Source organism: Notothenia rossii (genome assembly GCF_949606895.1).
Source record: "Notothenia rossii genome assembly, chromosome: 1".
In the NCBI taxonomy this organism is placed as follows: domain Eukaryota; kingdom Metazoa; phylum Chordata; class Actinopteri; order Perciformes; family Nototheniidae; genus Notothenia; species Notothenia rossii.
In genome coordinates, this window is record NC_136912.1 from 13,997,417 (window position 1) to 14,018,594 (window position 21,178).

General features: G+C 41.4%; 1 protein-coding gene across 5 annotated transcripts in view; it reads right to left on the reverse strand.

Moving 5' to 3' along the window:
- The window catches only part of lrba (LPS-responsive vesicle trafficking, beach and anchor containing), a 189,991-nt gene that overhangs the window by 25,326 nt on the left and 143,487 nt on the right, over nt 1-21,178 (reverse strand). For all 5 annotated transcript variants that reach the window (XM_079656844.1, XM_079656847.1, XM_079656846.1 and 2 more), the window contains exons 45-47: nt 19,703-19,822; nt 16,497-16,649; nt 1,073-1,240 (exon numbers count right to left, since the gene is read on the reverse strand). In XM_079656844.1, coding sequence (XP_079512970.1) covers nt 1,073-1,240; nt 16,497-16,649; nt 19,703-19,822 — 441 coding nt within the window. The remainder of the gene's footprint in view (nt 1-1,072; nt 1,241-16,496; nt 16,650-19,702; nt 19,823-21,178) is intronic.

Consider the following 21,178-nt stretch of genomic DNA (forward strand, 5'->3'; position numbering starts at 1 on the left):
GGGCTGAGTCTGGAATGGCCGGTGCACCTTGGTAATGAATCTGCATGTCCGTGTGTGTGTGTGTGTGTGTGTGTGTGTGTGTGTGTGTGTGTGTGTGTGTGTGTGTGTGTGTGTGTGTGTGTGTGTGTGTGTGTGTGTGTGTGTGTGTGTGTGTGTGTGTTTGTGTGTGGGTGGGTGTGTGTGTGTGTGTGTTTATGTGTTTGTGTGTAGATAAAGGCCAAAGCACATCTGGATGGGAATTAGGGCGAATGAGGTGATAAATCAATGATCCAGCCCTAGTCACTGAGCATGAAGGGCAGCAGAACAGCAGAGGGACTCACCTCGGCCCCTTGATATACTCTGAACTCATCTCCATTTAGAGCTAAATACTATTAGGGCCTTAACAAACTAAAATAATCCTTCAGAAGAAACCCTTTGCAAAGCCTTAGGACAATACTCTGACGAGAATCAAAATAGGATGTGTGCTACTTTTGGCAACACAAGCTAAACAGAGGAAAGGCTAAAGGGAGCTGGGTCAATTGTCCTGCTGCTGGCTGGCTGCCCTTTAATGCAGATCGGTGAAGTTGTCAGGCCCGTGTTTGGCTGAGGGCATGCTGGCAGTGTTTTTCTTTTCAGCACGGTGTTTTGTGTGGTTGCTTTCCGGCAGGCCAGTGTAGCAGTTCAAAGTCAGAGAGATGAATAATGAATGAAAGCCAAGGAGGAGGCTTTAAGGCAATAAAGTGGAACACTTGGTGGAGTGCTCTCAGACGTATCACACAGGGGAAATGCTTGGCTCAGCAATACCTGCCAGTAGATTGTTAGCTGGGCTCTCCCGTGCCATTCTACAACCTATTTAACATGGCTAATGGTTTCACAAATATCTCAGAAATATAAAAGGCACTGAATGGACGGATGCTTTTATAATATAGTCAGATTAAGCATCCATTTGAGAGTGCAAACGCTCAAGTGTACTTACTGTAATAGGCGTTTTTTTTCCATTACTCAGCATGATCCGTCAAGGGAGTTAAACCAGCGTTGTAGTACAAACAGTAAATGTGTATTAAATAGTGTGTGTATGCATAATGTGCCTCACCTCTCGGAGCATGGGGTCAGTGATGGAGCTGAGGTTGACGGCCGCTTCGTAGGTCAGATAATAGAAGACATTGAGAGCTCTGGTGGCTTCGGGTCCTTGCTGCTTGTAGCCAAAGATCAGATCGATCCACTGGTGGAGCTGGCAGGACACAAACTCACTCTCCAGAGCCTGTAAATGGAAGAGAGCATTACTAGTATTGTAAATGTAAATACACACTGTACAAAAACATAATGCTGCTCCTCAATCATGTCCCCCATCCCATTACTAAACAGCAGTTATCACTAATGCCCTTCAGAGATGAGTTCCTCAGAGAAAGCTGAATTGTTCTAATCGTTCCTGTGACACAATCTGACAATGATTTCCATAATGAGCAAAAAGCAGAGGTAATCCAAATCTGATCATATGGGAGCATCAAAACATTAGAGGTGTCTTGTAGTTCATTAGGGAGCCATTGCAGCCTCTGTCTTTGTTCTTTTCTCTGCTGCTTACGGGCGGATAAGAGCACTGTGTTGATCTTCTGCAGACGTCGACATAACGCTGAGATACAAGCCGTTTTCTCTCATTAGACGGCAAAGGAGGGAAAAAACATTTATGGTTTCCTCATAAAAACAGGCAATTGTGTTAATTTGTGTAAAGCTGTCGCCTCACAAAAGCCCTCTAAACACGACCAAATTAGAATGAGGCAGCCCTTGATTGTCATTGCTGCCTTGTGTCACATTAATTTGTGACAAAACATTAGCCTGTGCTACACTTAAATGGCAATTTATATCATTTACATTTTTACTGCAGAGACCAAGGCATCCCTCACTTAAATGTGACTTTCTGACAGCTCATTCTGCATCTAATTCTTCCGCACTCTCTTAATTACAACTTTCAATCAGGGAGGAGAGCGCGGGTATAAAGAGGAGACTGTACGGCGGCGGTATGATGATGTTTTAACTGTAACTTGAGTACAGACTTAAATTTGTTTTGATGCCGTCGCAAATTCCATAATCTGAACTAATGAGAAGCCAAGCAATATAAACGCTGTGTGAAAAGAAGAACAAAACATTCAATTAGTACCTAGAGCAAAACAACCCTCTGTTGTCAAGGAAAAAAAGTATATTAGGTTTTAATGTGTGAAATAAACCAACTTACTAGGACGGAGTATTATATATCAGAACATTTTGTAATTAACAAAATGGTGTTAACTCTATGTAGAAAGAGAATTATTCAAAATAACATGTAGGTGCAAAATGTAAAACAATTATTGTTTTGTGTCGATCCATAGTCTCGACGATAATATAAAAGAATGCTCATATGTAGTGTATGCTAAGAAAGATATTTTCTGGTAAAATGTGTTTTAAAAGAGTTTCTCATGATCTATATTTAAATGTTTTTTCTCACATGACCTTTTTATTTATATGGGAGATATGTGTTTTATAGATTTGACGTGTTTTTGTTCCTGCACTTCTTTGGTTTGCATGTTGTTTGAGTTTTTATTGTTTACTTCTAGAATATTATATTCTTCCGAGATGTTTATCACCATTGTCAGCTTGGATGGTTAACCACACCTATAATTATGGAACCTATGAGATCAAACTAGGATAAAAATGTTGTCCATCCAAGTAAATATGTGGTTCAGTGAGTGACCAGACCTCACTCTGTAGTGCTTTGTATCCAAAATCATTAAAGTTCATGGAGTTACAGCTGGCACTCAGCAAGGAACAGGAAAATCCTGTTTACTGACAGTCTCCTTGGGTACTTATTGGACAACATAACAATTTGAGAGAGTTTTTAGAAAACATCTTGAATTCTCTTTTAGTAAGCTCTTAAAGAGAGGATTGTTTTGGCATTGGTACAGATGGGTATTTTATTTGCACTGGTATTGAGAAATCTGACTCAAACGTCTATGAAAAGTGTAACGAACGAGTGTAGTTTTTTTTCCTATGTGTAGATTTAATCTGTGTCTACTGGTTATTACACACGTGTATCTTTTCGAACGTGCCCCCCTTAGATGCAATCACTGCTCTGAGAGATGTAGAGGGAACGAAATTAGCAGAAGGAAAGAGATCTTACTGATCTTTTCCCGTTTGTGAGGCTCACTTGAAAATGTTCAGTTTAAGGCTGATCATTTTAACAAAGAAACTAAGCAAACATTTGATATTAAGATAAAACAGAACACCCCTTGAGCACAAGAGAGTCTAGACTTCGTGTCTATCTGTGCTTCTTGCATCAGCATATTCTCAGTGTCAAGCAGTTTAGAAGGCCTGTGATATAATATCATTTGTATTTATGTAACATTAGAAACCAGGGAAAACAGCTTTATTCAAGCAGACTATAATAGCAGGCAGAGTGAGGTTCAGGTGTGTGTGTGTGTGTGTGTGTGTGTGTGTGTGTGTGTGTGTGTGTGTGTGTGTGTGTGTGTGTGTGTGTGTGTGTGTGTGTGTGTGTGTGTGTGTGTGTGTCTAAGCGAGAAAGAAAGATCAGTTCATTATGCGCTCGGATTGACCTTTGACAGGCCCTGCTCCCCTGTTTCTAAAACTAAAGCTGGGGCTGATGGACATTTAATGTGCACTGCAATCTACTGTCAATCAGCTCGGGGGAAACAAAGAGCAGCCATGTTATTGCAGATCCCTCTCAAGAGGCATGCCTTTATGGAGATCACTTGCATAAACCATTTGGAGAGGGAGAGGAAAAGTGATAGTAGGCGGATGAGTGTGCGTGTGTTGGCACTGTAAGTGTATAGCTGTTTATTATTTGTTTGTCCTTCTGACGAAAGGCTCAGCAGTACTCTGTGACTGAAGTTTAGCTGTTGGAAATTACCTCGGTGGATTTCAGAGATTCAAAAATATATCGGCTTTCGCCTGTGGGGATACAGTGAACTGCGTTGATCATGGTTCTTCCAAGTGCTTTCAAAAAGTGCAGAGTGTAAGGGTGGGAGTAAAAGGAGAGCCACATTCTGACGGTACTTCGGATCACACATGAGCAGCACATTCTTCAGCAATTCATTTAAACAGTAACATGTCAAGTTTCTTTGAATGATGTCAAATAAAAATGATTATAGTAAAAATATAATTCCAACAGATCCCATGAAAAAAAAAAACACAATTAGTCTATAAAAATATGTACCATACACATCAACCTTTGTGCAAAAGCAATTGTAGTTTATCTTAAGCCATTGTCCTCACCAGCTCACCAAACGCATTAAGACACAATACCAATATATTAATTTACTCCGGTTGCAGAACGATTTGCTAAATTACACTGCCAAGCTGCTTTAGGAAATTATTTAATATTTCTAAGGACTTAGTTGTTTATTTGTGACCCATCAAACCTGTAGGTCTCGAGGAAAAAAAGAAAAAATCGAATACCAAATTATCCTTTTTTTTTTCACCATACCATCATTGCAATAACACCGTAGTCATTGAGTCATGGAAGAGTGATTGTGGGAATCTGAATAAAATCAACAGGGACAAATACTTATATATAAAGAATACTGCATAACGCTACTTGATTGACAAGCAGAGAGTATAAAACAGGAATCAGGCATGTACCAACATCCCATTAACAATGCTTCAGGTGAGCAGGTGTGGAAACGTCACCTTCTGTGTTGCAACGCTGTGGAAAAAGTGTGGCAGAAGGTTGGGCCAGATAGCAGATTCCTGAGGTGGGATCTGGTGCCACTTCAAGAGAACCCGGCATGATTATTGATGGGCCAATTAGCAGCCAGTGTGTGTGTCACCCCCATCCACTGGGGACTCTCTGATAATTAATGAATAATTTAGCATGCCTTTATGTAAATGTTGATAGGGGGTAGAAGTCACTGGAATCCCACATTTCTATTGTTAAGGATTTGACAAAGTACACCTTTGAAGCATAGGGGGTCCCCTTTGTTGTGTGCTGTGAGTTGTTTCCAATGGTAACAATAATTTGGAATATTCTCCAATGTAATACAATGTCATCATTCACCTTAATCAGTTTTTTGCCTTTCAAAGCACCAGATTATTCATATGGATGTCTAATTTCTCTTCCTGAATCAAATGCTTATTTTGCTCGCCTGCCAGTTTGCTGGGGCTTTGATTATTAACATGCCTCTTCTGTGTGTAGGTCTCAGATTACTTTAATTATTTCCTTTCTAAAACATCTGTAGCAGTAGTGTGAATTTAAAGCCTAAAAAACCACCACAAAAACACACAGAGAATGACAGTTTGACGATGTGTCTGTCAAAATGTAACTTTTTAGAGGGTGATATACTCATACAAGGCATGCTATTTTTATTTTAGACATCAGACCGGAGACACCGAATGATTTCAATTAAGCAGCTGGCGGACATTAAAGCAGGATTACTCAGGAGTCGTGGGGAACGAACGTCTGATCTCGATCTTTGAGTGCTTTTATTTTTGCTTCCACTTGGGTGTGTTTTATTTTCATCCCTTTCTCCTTTTACTTCACTTTGGACTTCTATTGGTGATCTTTTTTTGCTCAAAATGAAAGTTTCTGCACATGCTACATGTCTGCAAGAGTTACATTGGTCTCGGGGATCAGTGGAGTTTCTGGCCTCGCTGCGGTTTGTGGTTAGCTTTATGGTCTGGATTGAGCTGGATTTCACTTTGGCTTTAACGAGGTGACACTGAATGCTCTCCTCCTTCCCTCATTGGCCCTAAAAAACCCTTTTAAGGACTTATGGAGAGCTGTCTGTAAGGATGTTAAAATGTCACTTAACAAATCAATCCACTCATTTGCATGCCAATGCTAATGTGAGCGTACGTGCATGTGCCTGCGTGTGTGTCACTGACGGTGTGGATGTATAATCTAACACACATGTTGTATGCAGTGTGTTGTCAGCGGCAGACTGTTTTCTTTTGTATCGATTACGGATGAATAAAGCAAACACTTGTCAGTTCTGTGTATACTAAAATGACTGTTTAAGAAAAAGCTACTCAAAACATCCTGAAACCCAGATTCAGTGTGCGACGGGGAAACGTCAAGTATTTTCACATGTAAAGAGTTTGGCTGCTCAACCACAGAATAGTAGTTAACTTTTGTTTTGTCATATTGTATTGTTACTGTGTGTGTGTCTTATTGAATTCAATCAAATCTGTGTGTTTCCAAGTACAACAAAAAGCATCATCCTTAGCGGAAGCCAGTCTTTTCTCCTCGACTAAACAAGTTTATTACCTCTTGTTTCAATTCTCTATTCCTCTTCCAAGTTCAACAGCCCTCTCATTTTCCCTTTTACTTATTCTCTCACTCTAAGCGCTACCTTTTATTCCTACCCTCCTCCTGCTGCTGCTGCTTTTTCTTCCAGTCATCTGATCCTTTGGATCAACTCCTCTGGAGTTGCCTTGCCCTGAGGTTGACAAGCACTCTGATTAAAGGGCTTATTAGCTCTCTGTAAATGAGAAGCCGATTGTCATTTTGAAGCAGGCAGAGGAAGCCTGTTGCCAGCCAGGGGAGAGGGGCCCCCAACATGGAAGAGGAAAAAGAAAAAAAATCTGCGGGTGACGTAAGGAATGAGAGCCTCGGAGCAGCCGTACAGCTAACAAACCATTTCCTTTATTCCCGAATTCACACACACCGAGAGACCCCAGATGGGTTGTGTGCGTTACTTCAGCCCCCCTCCTTCCTGCTCTACTAATTAGATAGGGCACAACTGTGAGAGTTCTGGCTATGGGTCAACGGAGGCACTCGTTGGCAAGTGGAACCTGAAACTCTAACCCTGACTCTCTCTCAAACTCACTCCCCCGTCTCTCTTATTATCCCTCATCCACTTGAAATGCAAGAATATCATATTATGGGTCGGAAAGACGCAGAATGAGCAGTGATTGGGAGAGTATCTCCCCAAAACAAACATGTCATGGTGGATTTGGTCTCAGTCAGACAAATGGCGTAGTGTAGTCTGCGAAAGTGGTCCAATTTACAGCAAAGACAATGGAGTAAACAATACTGATTGAGAGTAAATGGATGAAGAAAATGGTGCCGACTCAAACTCCCAAGGCAGTAACGCTTGTTGACTCCTCTTTTTAGTTTTAAGTTAATTCAATGAAAAAGAATAATCTGTTAAGGCAGTTATAGAAAGTTTAGAAATGTAGAAATACATTTGTTTTAAAATGTTTAAAATATGTAAACTGGCAACAATGAAGAGAAAACCAGTAGTAGAAAATGACTACTTCACAACGGTCTGCTCTCAACAAGAGCTAACAAGCACCTGCAGAGAGTCTGACCATCTGTCCACCTCCATACAGAGAGGCTAACAAGCTAGCAAATACATCACCAGTGCCATAAGACACGTCTACAATAGGATGAAGTGAGCAAAAGCTAAGTCAACAGTCAGAGCTGATTAAACACAGGGCCACTGAGGAAGTCTGTGGAGCGTGCTGAATGAGGGAATATTTGGATAGCTGTGGAGAGGGGCATTGTTGCCTCGGATGATTATAGAGTCGGCTGGAGGACTGCACCGTCTCTCCGTCAGTCGGAAGATGTGGAGGCAGGTCAACACAGAGTGGAGATGATTAGGATGAATGACTCCACTGATCAGCTTGAGGCTAGATACCCTAGTGTGTGTGAGTGTGTGTGTGTGCGTGTGTGGGGGGGGGGGGAGATGCTGCATGCATGTACAGTACACACCAAAAGGAAAAAAGGAAGTGTTGCTGACCCTTAAAGGAACATTTATCCAAAAAATAAATAATTTTAATAATCTAACAACAAGATTAAATATCACAAACCATTTATCAAAAAATCTTACATTTTTTAACTTTTAACTTGTTTAAATAAATATTTGAAAAACAATCCTCTGGTGTAGACTTTGTAATACCACAAAATATTTCTTATAAAATACCTATTGCAGTTAATTATTGCCTGTACACTTTCACTTGTGACAGGGCAAAGCAAACATTTGTTTATATATAGCCAATATAACCTCACAGATGTCCAGTGCTGGAGTGAAGGCACAGATGTCCAGTGCTGGAGTGAAGGAGTGTGAAACTGTATTTATACTGCAACAACAAAAGCATCTCAGTAGACTTTGGCAGAAGCAAAATAAGAGTGGAGGAGTGCAGGAGTGCAGGAAAAGGGAGAAGGACAACATTAGTGAGTGAGCATGTCAGCAGCAGTAGATCATCCCATTTCTCAGGCTCTCATCGGCCTCCTCTATTACGTCATTGGAGAGGAGGACGAAGAAGAGAAGGGAGAGAAGGACAGGGAGGAGGGGAGGCAGGGAAGAAGGGGGGACAGCTCGTAAAACACTGAGAACACAGTAAACATGTCTGCCCTTATGCATGACAATACCCCTACAGTGAGCGCTGCCTGACATTAGCCAGATAAACCCCCCCCCCCCCCACCCTCTACCCCACGTGGTAGTTCCCATCCAACAACAAGGCTCTCAGAGGAGACACCGGGGGAATAGATTAGCGCTAGGCTAACATGGTAAACTGTGTTCTGTTACAAGAGGCCATACTGGGCCAGACGACGGTAGGATTTTCACTCACTCAGTCATTCACAAGTGCGTAAGTATATCTTAGTGGTCCTAGCAGTGGTTTACCTCAGCTCACACATGAACTCCCATGAGGTTCCTGTGAGGATAAAATGTGGAGGCTGGTGGGAACGGCATTATGTGCGTCCCAGCGGCGGCCTCATCGGAGAGTACAGAGCGGATGAGAGGTGAATGTAAACAGCTATGATCTTTGACTTTGTCTAGCTGGTGGTCGACACTAGGGAGCTATCATGTCTGGCTATAGGGGAAAAGTTATTTTTGTCTACTGTACGCAGCTTTCCCTCAGATTTTGTACAGCCACTGCACAATTCTGCATATTGACACTTCCAAGAAGGAAGCTATGGGCTTGGTTTGTTTGTCAGCTGGATTACGGAAATGGACTTGCCTGATTTTTATTACATTTGGTGGAAGGATGAGGGCCAACGAAGAACCAATTACAATTAGGTGCTGATCCAAATCACAGGGCGGACACGCACATTATTTTTCACTTAAGTTAACATTGTGGGACAGTGCCTTTTGCCTTGATGGAGGTCTGTTCTCTCTGAGTTCCCATCCAGTTTATAATGTTTTAAACAGTGGCCACAGTACTCAGTCTTGTAAACGATTGTATCAGATGGCAAATAGGACCCAGAACACCCCCAATCCACTTCCTTGATCATACACTGGTAGGATAATGGACTTGTCTGCCATGATGACATAGTTTCTGTACGTGTGAACGGCTGTCAGCATATCAAACTGACAAACTTCAGAAAAGGACTTTCAAAGACGCTGATAGTGTGAGTAAATGAGGTTTTAGGGGTAAAAGTGATTCGTCTCATATTCATATGACATTTGTCTGTTAGCGCTGAGCAGGCGAGATTACTGCTGTTTGACCACAGCTGTAAGAACAAGTGTGAGGCTCGCAATCATTGTTCAAAGATTTAACATATCAGGGGGTGAGGGGGTGCAACCACTACTGTGATTAAACAATGTACTTGCACACTAAGAGCTGCTTCGACTGATCACTTTGAAAGTTCATTCTCAGTATTTTTGAATGATCACATTGGTCCCTTATATGGTTTTGTAGTAATAGAGTTCTAAATTATTCACAAACGTGATTGACTAATGGAAAGTGAACACATTTGTACAACATTCCAGAGAATAATTTTCAATTTTTGCAATTGAGGAAAAGTTAAGGTACAGCCACTAAATTATTAGCGAAGATTCCAGATTTGCTCAAACTTATAACTTCAATCTGTCAGCAAGGAGAGCAACATGTAAGGCAGAGCAAATATATCCTATCATGTTTTAATTACACAGCTGCAATTGTCCCAGCTTTCAAGAGTTTTTACCAAACATTAAAGAGCAACATCCAGGTTAAAGACACCTGTGAATAAATGTGTAGGAAAATTATGAATACATTAGATTTTCAAAAAAGATATACAGAAATATACACTACAGTGACATCTGGCGTCGTTTTTGTAAGAAATGTTCTCTTGGGCATAAAAAAGCCTCGGCATGTGACCTCCCGCGTGTGACGTAACACGGGGGACACAAGGGGGAGAGCGGCCGGTGTAACGTATTAATCACAGAAGAAGTTGAACATGAATATTCGAATGCATAAGACGGACCACAACCTTATAATTATGCGCCTGCTAGGCGTCCAAGAGACCAGGAGCAGCCAAGGATTAGAAGAAATAACGGCCATCGGAGAGAAATTGAGCTGTGGTGTGAGGAGAACCAGTGGAGAACTGGGCAGCTATCTTGGTGAGTGACCGGCGTTAGCTACAGAATGTTAGCTAACGTCAGTCACATCACAACATTGCAAAGTGAGCTATCATATATCAGGCTATAACTAAAGTAGCATTGATAATATAGTAACGTTACTGGCAGGACTGTTGATACTGATCCATAACAGAAACTAATGCGCAAGTATCAGCCGTATGTCGCGTTACCTAATGCAACTCCACACTACGGTGCTGTGTACCGGAGGAGAGACGCGAGATACGGCTGATACTTGACGTTCTGGCGGAGAAAGGTTGTGGAGCCTCCGTTGATATGTCGTTGTAAATGGCTTGATGGAAAGCAGGTGTGTAGTCGGGGAGGGTGCACAGCTGATTGCAGCAGGTGAGTGGAGGTTGAGCCGGGAGCCAGGAGTGACAGCCACCATGCACACACAAACAACACAGACAGGGGGAAACAAACAAACACAAAGGAGACGCCCACAGCGTTACCTAATGCAACTCCACACTATGTCTTACGGTGCCATGTACCGGAGGGGAGAGAGAGAGAGAGCAGCGAAGGGGGGGGGGAGAGAGATGTAATACGGTTTCCTGATAAAGCTGTGGAGAGTATGTGCTGCAGGGAGGTGGATTCACAACGCACCCAGGAACGAACGCTAGCTTCGGTCCTTTTTACTGTGGACTCGATGTCCTGACAGGCTGGTATTTGTGCAACCTGCACAAACACAATACTACACCATGAATACAAATGGTGAAATACAATGTAAAACTACCGAAAAAAAACAGCTCACTAAAACACAACCGCTCAACTCAACTACTAACTATACCCGCGGTCAGAGAACGGAGATGTTTACCCTTTGTGATGTAATATGACGTTTTTTAGAGCAGAGCTCAAAATTGCTCCTTTCCCTCTGAATTCCTGCCCTTATGTCTCGTGAAACATATCAAATCCTACATTCACTTTTTTAATTGTAATTTTCAAGCAAGTTTAAGCATAAATGTAGAAAAAAAAAAACCCTGCAAGATGCTCTTTAAGCACTCAAAGCAGGACTTTAATAAAAATAAATAGCATTTTGTTTAAATGAGTGACTCTAATCACACAAGTTACTTTAGTGTCTTACATCCAGCCAGCAAAGCTTTGTGAGGTCCTTACAGTAAGGGTTTATCACGCGGTGATGACCTGCGGTCCCCTCTCTCAGTATCAACTTCTGACCCATCACTCAGTTGGCTTTGCCCATTCGACAAGAGCAAGGTCTCTCCCTCATTCTGCGGGCAGTTTAAGTGACGTCTCTGTCACTGCTTTGAGCGAGTCGATGTTTTATAGAGGAAAAGGCCGAAAGTAATGTGCTGCCAGTCTCTCCCATGTGTGTGGTTTGCAGCTCCATCAGCAGAATTACAAGAGCGCAGCTGACTGAAGGGAACCAAAGATGTGAACTATAGAGCAGCAAATGGGCCCTATAGACTTCCATGGGTTAGATGGTGATTGCAACCCCTTTTTACTCAAAGAAGGAAAATGGGCAGTCTTTGTTGTCAGTTAGGAATTGACAAATCAGTGTTTGGATGGGAGAGATACCTGTTGTATCGAAACAGATGGAACGAATGAATGGCTTTATTAGTGACCTAATGATTCAGTACTTTATTTGTTTGATTATGAAAATGTAAGTCTTGGTGTTATGTTTCAAACTAGAATGACACCTGGAGAACACAGACCCCTGCCAATGTCAAAGGTGCATTCACAAGCTGCTTGGATGGTCTCATATCTGAGTCAGGGAGGTTGTTCTTCCCACTTCAGTGTGTTTGTGGCAAAAACATTGGTGGCTTAAAAATAAATTGAGTTATATTTTTATTACCATAGCTTCAAAGCAACACTTTAAAAAAAATCCTTGGTCTGGCTTCCCGAGACAGGAACACCTTTTTACTGTTATCACAGCAACACATGAATGCAAAAGCAATGCCATATCTTCCAATGTTCACGAAAAATGATACATAAATTGTTTAAGATCATTCCGACCAAGTTTCATGAAAATTGGGACAGTAGTTTTCAATAATTCTGCTGAATGACATTCGGAAAAATAAAACAGCCAGGACTAGATAATAATATAATTTGTTGCCATTAATGTATAAAATGCGGCCTCTTAAATCTCCACTCAGTCGACCATTGGCCTTCTCACAGTAGGAGATGGCTTACAGAACAGACTGTGGTTTAGGACGCTCCACATCAGTATCTCCACTGAAGCCTGGACACATGACAGCACAGGTAAACATTGATGTGCACACAAACACACGCACAAACTTAGCCAACATATACACAGGATCACCTGCTATCGCGCTAATGTTTAGCAGACCTGAGCAGGGAGATGCGGTCTTAGTGGAATGTCAGAGAGGCTGACAGTGCCCAGAGACATGTAGTTATCTGGTGGAGGAGGGATCAAGTTCTTAACCTCTTCTTTGACCTACTGGTAAGAACAACAAGCAGCCCCTGATCTCTGTGGCATGCCGCCTCAAGACCCCGTGTCTCTGCGTGCATGTGTGTGTGGATTTGTGATGGGTCAAGAGAAAGGGAGTGTGCCTTTACAAGCAAGCATTTAAGTATACTGTAGGCACTTCATCGTAGAGAAGGCGCATGCTTGACTTGAGGCGCGGAGAAGCTTTGTCTCCAGAAAGTCTGTCTAAAATACATGTTCCTAAAAACTTCAAACCTTTTTTTTCTTTACAACTGAACTTCAAGCCAGTTTCTACAACAATCTGTGAAGACACACGTTGCAGTTTATCTGTTGCCATGCAACACCTCTAACTAAACATTAGTGATAAACTATGGTACTTCCAACACCAGAGCAATATAAACCAGGCTTCAACTTGATGTAATGTTTATCATTTAGGCAGTTTTTTTATTTTTTATTAGCAACCATGCGACTCTCACTCACAACAACACACACACACAACAAAAACAAGCTGCCGTTTTGCACAGCAGCACAATCCTTTACTGTGAGAGGCTTTTAATGGCCTTTCCAGATTGGGCCCTAATTAGCTGTTAATCATCTAGGGCTCATAACCGGAGTAGAGACAGCAGGCATGTGTGTATTTGTAAGTGCGTGCGCATTTGCGTGTGTTTGCGTGTTCTCTCCTGCTGTCTATCCTTGTGTTGCGAGGCCATTAGCAGCAGACAAGCTAAAGAGAGCCAAACAGCCCATTAACTCCTTCAGTCTTCCTCTCTTCTCTGCCACGCTCATCTCTCTCCCAACAGTACCACAGTTGCCAGCTGACACCCTCTAATGCCAGCTATCTGTCATGACCAGAGACCTGTCCACCCACACATGCCTCCCTCTACCTCGTCCTCTGCCCATTTATCCCTTTTTTTTTCTTGTCCACCCTCCTGTGCTCTGGCTCTCTGATTTGGTCTGTAAATGTTCAATAGTACTGTATGACTGGTTCTCTAAGAGACTAAATGTATACCGACAATGTACTGATCAAAACCTCGTTCAGAGATAATCCAAAGGGACTGCAAATGGACAACAATAATATTAAGAATATCTTTTATTGTCTGACCACCATTGACATTTGGAGCCAACATCTTGCAGAAGTGGATCAATATGATGTGAATAATTTTACTACCTATTACGACAAATAAAATACAGTTTGTGATTCACATTCTCCGTATAAAAGACCGTGATACTCTTTCTTTAACTGAGCTTGTTATGTTGCTCTGCTACACCTGCCTGCTGGGCTTGGCTGCACACTGAATCAATATCTCAATTTGCACGAAGTACAGAAAGAAACCGCAGACTGCAATTGTATCAGCCTGAAAGCAGTAACTAGCAGGTAGCTGTGCATGAGTGTGAACCATTTGGATAAGTCTAAATTGCCTCTGCAGTGCTAAATTGGGCACAAAGGAAAGAACCAGAGGAAACCAAGGGAGCAGGAGTAGATGAGTCTGCCGCACTTAAACTGGCAATGAAAAGCCGCTTTGTGCTTGCAGGAGCCCAAAGCACATTAACTCGCTGGTACAGTTAGTTTCTTCTGTGGTACAGTTTTGACATATTTTGTGTGAAGTATACAATAAAAATTATCTAAATTATGAATATTCTTACGGTGGGTACGTTCTAAGTTGGTTTATTAAACCATTTTTACATTGGAGAGCAGTATTGATGGTAGATCAGTCCAAAGGAAAAAATGCTAACAATACAATTAAATAAACTGTTAATTGGTCTTCTCACTGATTGATTAATCATATTATTAATTGTTTACATTTTCAATAAAAAAAAATCAAAATGCCCAATCAAACTTCTTGAATTCTTTAGCCAATATTTTCATATTACTTATGTCTGACCTACTATTCAGATCACACACTGCAGTGCATCTTCATATAAGTAAATTACTTGAACAATTGATAAATGCATTGTTTTAGCGTTATATGACAACAACTTTGACAAATGATAATAATTATTATAAGGTATATTCTTTAATCAGCACAAATTAAGTTCCATACGGGAAAACAACATGCCGCCTGAAGAACATTTGTTCCCTTATAAATCCACCTTGGCCTAGACTAGAGCATGCTGACAGCCAAAGAGGGAGAAGTGTGTGATTAATGATAGGGTGCTGGTCATATCAGCAGGCTGGTTAACAGAGCCACCGCAGGACTGCACAGGTCACAGAGCACCCCCAGCCTCATCAGCACCCATTACCAATGTGGGCAAATGGCACAGGAAGCTACATCTGTTGTACCCCAAACACTTCACAGAGAGGGAATGCGGCCTGTGAGATGATTACAAATCGAGCCAGCTGAGGACTTTTAAAGCATTGAAAATACAGGCATCATTATTTGCATTATTACCTATGTATGTAATGTGAATTCATGTTATTTCATTTGATTTTATTCGAGCCTATGTATCCATGAAACCGATTTTTATTTACAAGGACATTGTGGAATTTGAGCATCAGTTAAACGCTGCATTAAGTCAACAAGTTTTAAAGTTGAAATCTAAAAGTACCAAAGTCATACTACTCCGGAAACACACAACAGAAATAATAAATCTATCTTGTGTTTTCTGACCTTCTAGAGCAGATCAAGGTAATCTGATATAAAGAGTTACCGTAGTTTCACAGCCTTGTGTGTGTGTGTGTGTGTGTGTGTGTGTGTGCGCGTGCGTGCGTGCGTGCGTGCGTGCGTGCGTGCGTGCGTGCGTGCGTGCGTGCGTGCGTGTGCATATGGAAGTAGAGAGAACATCTACAATGAAAATATGATAGCAAGTTTGACAACGTCCGACATGCATATACACTGAATATCTCTGCTTTGGGCCGAGCAGGCGGAAGGGGAGATCAGAAATAGGATACTGCATCATCTCTGCACACCAACACGGTTGAAATCTCACACACGAACGTGCAGCATGTGTGTGTGAACAGAGCGGGAGCAGAAAGAGAGATGGCGAGGTGGATAGGGAGAGGAGGTGAGGTGATGTTGGATCACTTTGCCGACACAGCAATGTGAGAGCTGGGGCATGTCGGAGGAGCGGGAGGCTCAGGTAACAGGAAGAACTGTGAGATGATCAGGAAATAACACTGTCTCTTTGAATTAGCGATTCCAGGCAAAATAGGAGGGGCAGAAACTTCTGGCAGGACTTCAGTTCGTCTGGGTTACGTGACATATGAGACAGATATGTGCGTGTATGTTTACAATGTGTCTCAACGATTTGTAGAAATATCGTTTTTGATACATATGAATTCTTAATATTTAAAAACGTCATGACACTACATGATACTCGTTTAGTAGCTGTGCTTTCTCGCTCTTTCGCACACACTGCGTGGTGCCCAATAAGCCTATGAAAAGAGTAAATCCTTGATTTTCTTAGTTTTTTGTTCAATATTGTTGAATCTATAGCAATCCCAGAGGCTTGTGAACATGTGAACAACTTCAAGAGTATTTCCTTTTCATCAACGTAAAAACGATTGAATTATTGTTAATGTTTTCTACACTCATTCTGCTGTTCTTTGGAGCTAGCCAAGAGAAGAAAAGTTGTTATTATATCTATCTTTTTATAAAAACTGTAGGCCTACTATGTTCCTGAGCTAAGATTTGTGCTAAGATTTATTATCAAAGTCAGAAATGTCTGTGTTTTGAGACAGTAACAACCTTTTAATATTACAACAAAATATCAACAATAATGTAACACTTTATATTAATGATATAATATTTATTATACATTTACATATTGCTATGTGTGTTTCTTACCAGTCGATTGTTGCGCACAAACTCCTCCGGGCTCTTGGCCCAAGGTGGCAGCTCCACATCAGAGACCAAGGCGCCTTCCTCCATCACTCCCAGGTTGTAACTGTTGTCGTTGACAAACATCTCGGGGAGGTAGTAAAACTCTGGGATCAGCTCCTGCGTTGAGATAGCACAGAGACACATTTAAAATAATGCTGACTGAAGTATGTTTCTTAAACAGAAGGCACAGAGAAATGTTCACGCCCGATTAAAAGGGTCAGATTTAGAAAGGTGTGATCTGAATAATATGTCCAATTAAGGAGTGCTGAAGTAGAATAAGGCCCCAAAAAAGTATAAGTCAAATACAAACAGACGGGCAGGCCTTTATAAACCCGGTTCAGAGTGGATTTAGAAATGGCTTTGTGTGTATATCTGTTACAACAGTTACACAGTGGAGTTTTCTAAAATTGTACAATTATTCATGGTAATTACATTTCTGACTGCTGCACGCATTTGTGCTTTGGGCTCTACAGAAGATGTCAAAAACCTCTGAGCATGCACTTGGTTGTGGTTTTTCACTACTCTTTGTCTGTATCTGAGCAACAGTCATTTTTTTTCTTTCTGCCTTCCCCCTGATTCCACAAAAAAGAAACAGACAGTACCCGCCAAATTCTTTCCTAACTATGATGATTTTATTTGGCTGTCCCAAACAACAGAAAGTATTTTCAAACTGGCGGATAGTGAAGAGAAATATAGTTATGACATGAGATGTAACCCCATATGTTTATTCATCCGTCATTCTCAACAAAGCAGAACTTACCACAATGAGTGTAAACATTGCACTTCAGTTTGAGCTTAAAAATGTATCTAGATAAATTCATACTACCCTTTAGGCCTAAACTGTACTAAACTTCTGGGTATGTGTACATCTTTCTGATTATAAAACAATAGACTAGGATGTCAGAGTCATTGGCTTCTTCATGTAAATGGTCAAAACAAAAAAGCAGATCATAACATTTACATTGTGTTGTATTTAAATTGATAGATTTTAATATATATCATAATATGTATTTTTTTTAACAACGTTCTTTAACAAAGAACATTTATGCAAAGAAAAAATCTAAATTGCAGTTAAATGTGGTTGAATAAAACCCTTATATCTTGCAGTAATGGCATGATTAATTGATCTTTACTTCTTCAAAATACAGACGAATTGAGAACATATCTTTCAGAAATGTGTTGACTGTGAAGAAAGTTCTGTGACCACAAATTTGGACTGTTGCTCTCAAAAAAACCAGAGCTATCAATTTGTTGAAAGTCTGATATCCGGGAGAATCAGACTAACAGCAGCCCTGAGCTAACATGCTGTAGTCTACAGCTTGCTAATACTTAGCCAGAGTAACAGGTTCAAGTATTTTTAATAAAATTGCATTTCAAGAACTAGGTCAGAGGCAACCTGATCTCTAAAAAAATAAGAGACAACTCAAGCGTGAACATTACCCTTCTTTGAGATTAGCTGTACAAAACATCCACCTCTCATCAATGGGGTGAAAAGACCCAATCAAATGAGCAAGCAAACACACAGGTTTAAAACAACAAAGCACTTCCTCACTTCTGAAATGTCTTCACTCCACAAAACCCGACCTAAAACTAAAAGGTCAACCTCTTAACGAGGCCTCCTGCTCACCCAGGTTCACTGGCTGCAGCCTGCTGTAAATTTGAGCCACACACACACACACACACACACACACACACACACACACACACACACACACACACACACACACACACACACACACACACACACACACACACACACACACACACACACACACACACACACACACACACACACACACACACACACACACACACACACACACACACACACACACACACACACACACACACACACACACACACACACACACACACACACACACACACACACACACACACACCCCCCCTTGAGGGCTTCGCTCCCCAACACTCTAGCTTGGCTTGCATGGACCATTATGCGCAGTGGCCCCAGTGCTCCTGCCTGGTCAGAGGCCAGCCCCTCTGATCCCCAATCCTGTCCTGTCATGGGTCACTGGAAGGGGCTCTGGCCCCTGGGCTCCTTTGCTACACTTCCACTGTTGCTACCTCTAACCCCTCTGCTCCTCTCTCTCCCCCTCTGATGCCTTTGGGCTGAGGCTAGGGGTCAGGGGATTGGGGACTGGAGGTCATGCTAGCGTCACCCAGGCTAGAGACACATTGAATCTGGGTGTTGTAACCTATTATCACCCCTTCTTTACTAGTGGGGTATGAAAACACTGGGGCTGTTTGCCCTCTGGCAGGGACAGAGGGTTGCTATCAATGGCTCAAATGCTAAAGCTAAATGGTGTACTTAGCATACTAAATTGATACATCTTGTCCCTAATTCCTCTTTTGCCCAGTACATGAATGTGTTCGTCCAAGTGGATAAAGTCGACGGGCTCTCATTCAAAAAAATGCAAAAATGTCAAACTGAACAAGGAAACAAAGTGATGTGGTCCAGATTTCCCTTTATTTTGATCTGAGGTTGAGCTCTCACAGTTTGATCCACATTGACAGGTCTAGACCGAGAGAGCAAACGAGGGCTCTTGTTGGGCTTTCGCAATCAAGCATTGGCCAGCTACGGAGTAACACAATCCATATGTTTTATCGGCGGGATGTGAGGGGGGTGGTAAACGCAATCAAGCGTCAAAACCCCCAACAGCACCTCTGTTCCCCCATCCAGTGACCCAGTGCCAGGAGACCAGGCCAAACTCAGCTTTGACATAGAATGTCTGACTGTAGTCGTAAATGTTTTAGGAGTGCAGTTAAAAGTGTACACTGGGGGTTCGAAGGCCCTCAGTATGAGAATGACCTGTGCTGTTGCGGGGCAGATCCAACAGCTCAGCAGAGTTTGGGGGCCCAATGGGAACGGATTCAAGTCCAGGTTATAGCTTGCTGAATCTGAGACAGACGGCTGGGACAGATGAGGATTAGTCCTGCGCTTTGATCAGAAGACCAGGAAGCTTTCATTGCATAGGAACAATGATTGGTAGTGACTGGACATTACTCTTTTGAAACCTTTTCTTCTTTGTCTGTAAGGATGCTGGATGGGGATTTATTCTGCTGGAGAACCCAGTCCTTTATCTCTTCTAAACGTCAACCAGGAATGTATTTTCCAATCATATGCGTATGTGCATCAGTGTGTACACTACCTTGACATCAGAGGTGTCTCTCTGGCAGTTCCTCCAGGCCCGGGCGACTGAGGAGAAGGTGCGGTCAGCATGGTCAAACTTTCCTCCTTGGAAGTTTAGGAAGAATGTGGTAAAGGGTTCCTGTTGATAAGAAAAAAAATATGCTTCAATTTCATCACTGAATTCTGCTGCTTTAATTGGCAACAACTATTGTGGTTGGTCAAATTGAATCCCTAGCTGCGCAATAAAACGTAATAAAAGTCTCTGCTGTGGTTCAATACAGCACTAAATCAACAGATTTCAACATAAATCTACTTCTAATACACTCCATTGAACAAACTGGAATACAAAAATGAACAAGTGAATAACAATAATCCCAGTGAGCTACTGAAGCCAATACACTTGTGCTACTAATGCATTTCTAATCATGTATAATCTTGTTAGGAGAGAGAGATCAATAGCTGTCTCTCTGACGCAACAGCCCCAAGTGACATGGACACAATATGCTGGGCCATAGTTACAAACCAATACTGTAGATAGCTAATTAAAGTCCAGTCTGAAATGAATTATGCCTCATTTGCTTAAGAAGTGTATAGTGTTAACCACACTATCTAATCCTGCAGTTAAACAAGCCGAACAGGATTAAGCCGACTATAACATTTCACAAATAAACACAAAAGACACGCAAATAGTTTACATTTATTGCATAAACAGTTTTCAGTTACGCCGTGATGTTAGTTTTGATCTTTAAGAGAGTTATAAGTGAGGGTTTCTGGTAAAGTGGTTTTAGAGTAAGCCCACTAATGATGTGCGGGGATCAATGAGGTAACTCCACTGGGAGTCGCTGAGACAGTGAGCTACTGGGACAATAACAGCAGAAAACGGCACGTTGGAGAAACTTAGTAACCTCCCTTTCCCTCGAGTGCAGTATGGAAAGATTAATGGCATCCATTCAACAAAAGGTTCTGAAAGAAAGCCACCGGTGCGAAATGTACACAGCATATACTCCTTCAAAACATATCAAATCACATACTATACTACCTGGTATGCTTCAAATATGTTAATACTTTTCTTAAGGGAAAAATAAATGTCATGGCACATATTTAATGGCAATGTTTTTGATGTTTTTTTTATTATTATACGGCCACGATATCAGTCAAATAAATTGAACGCAGCAATAAATGAGGGACAATATGCATGTAATGCAATATTTAGCATATATATACTCTCATTCTGATGCAAATACATGTGTTTCTAGGAAGTAGGTATGTAATTAAGAATAAATTAAATGATACTCCAAAAAGAAACAATAGATATAGATAAGTGTATAAAGATAGTTTAAAAAATAAGTTGGCTTTGCATTACTATACTAAACTATCCTAGGCAACAAATATGCATACATATAACTTTTTGAATGCATATTATTATTACAAACTTTTGTGATCAACTTTTAATGGAAATTGTCACATTTTTGTACAAGAGGTACCGTATAGAAGA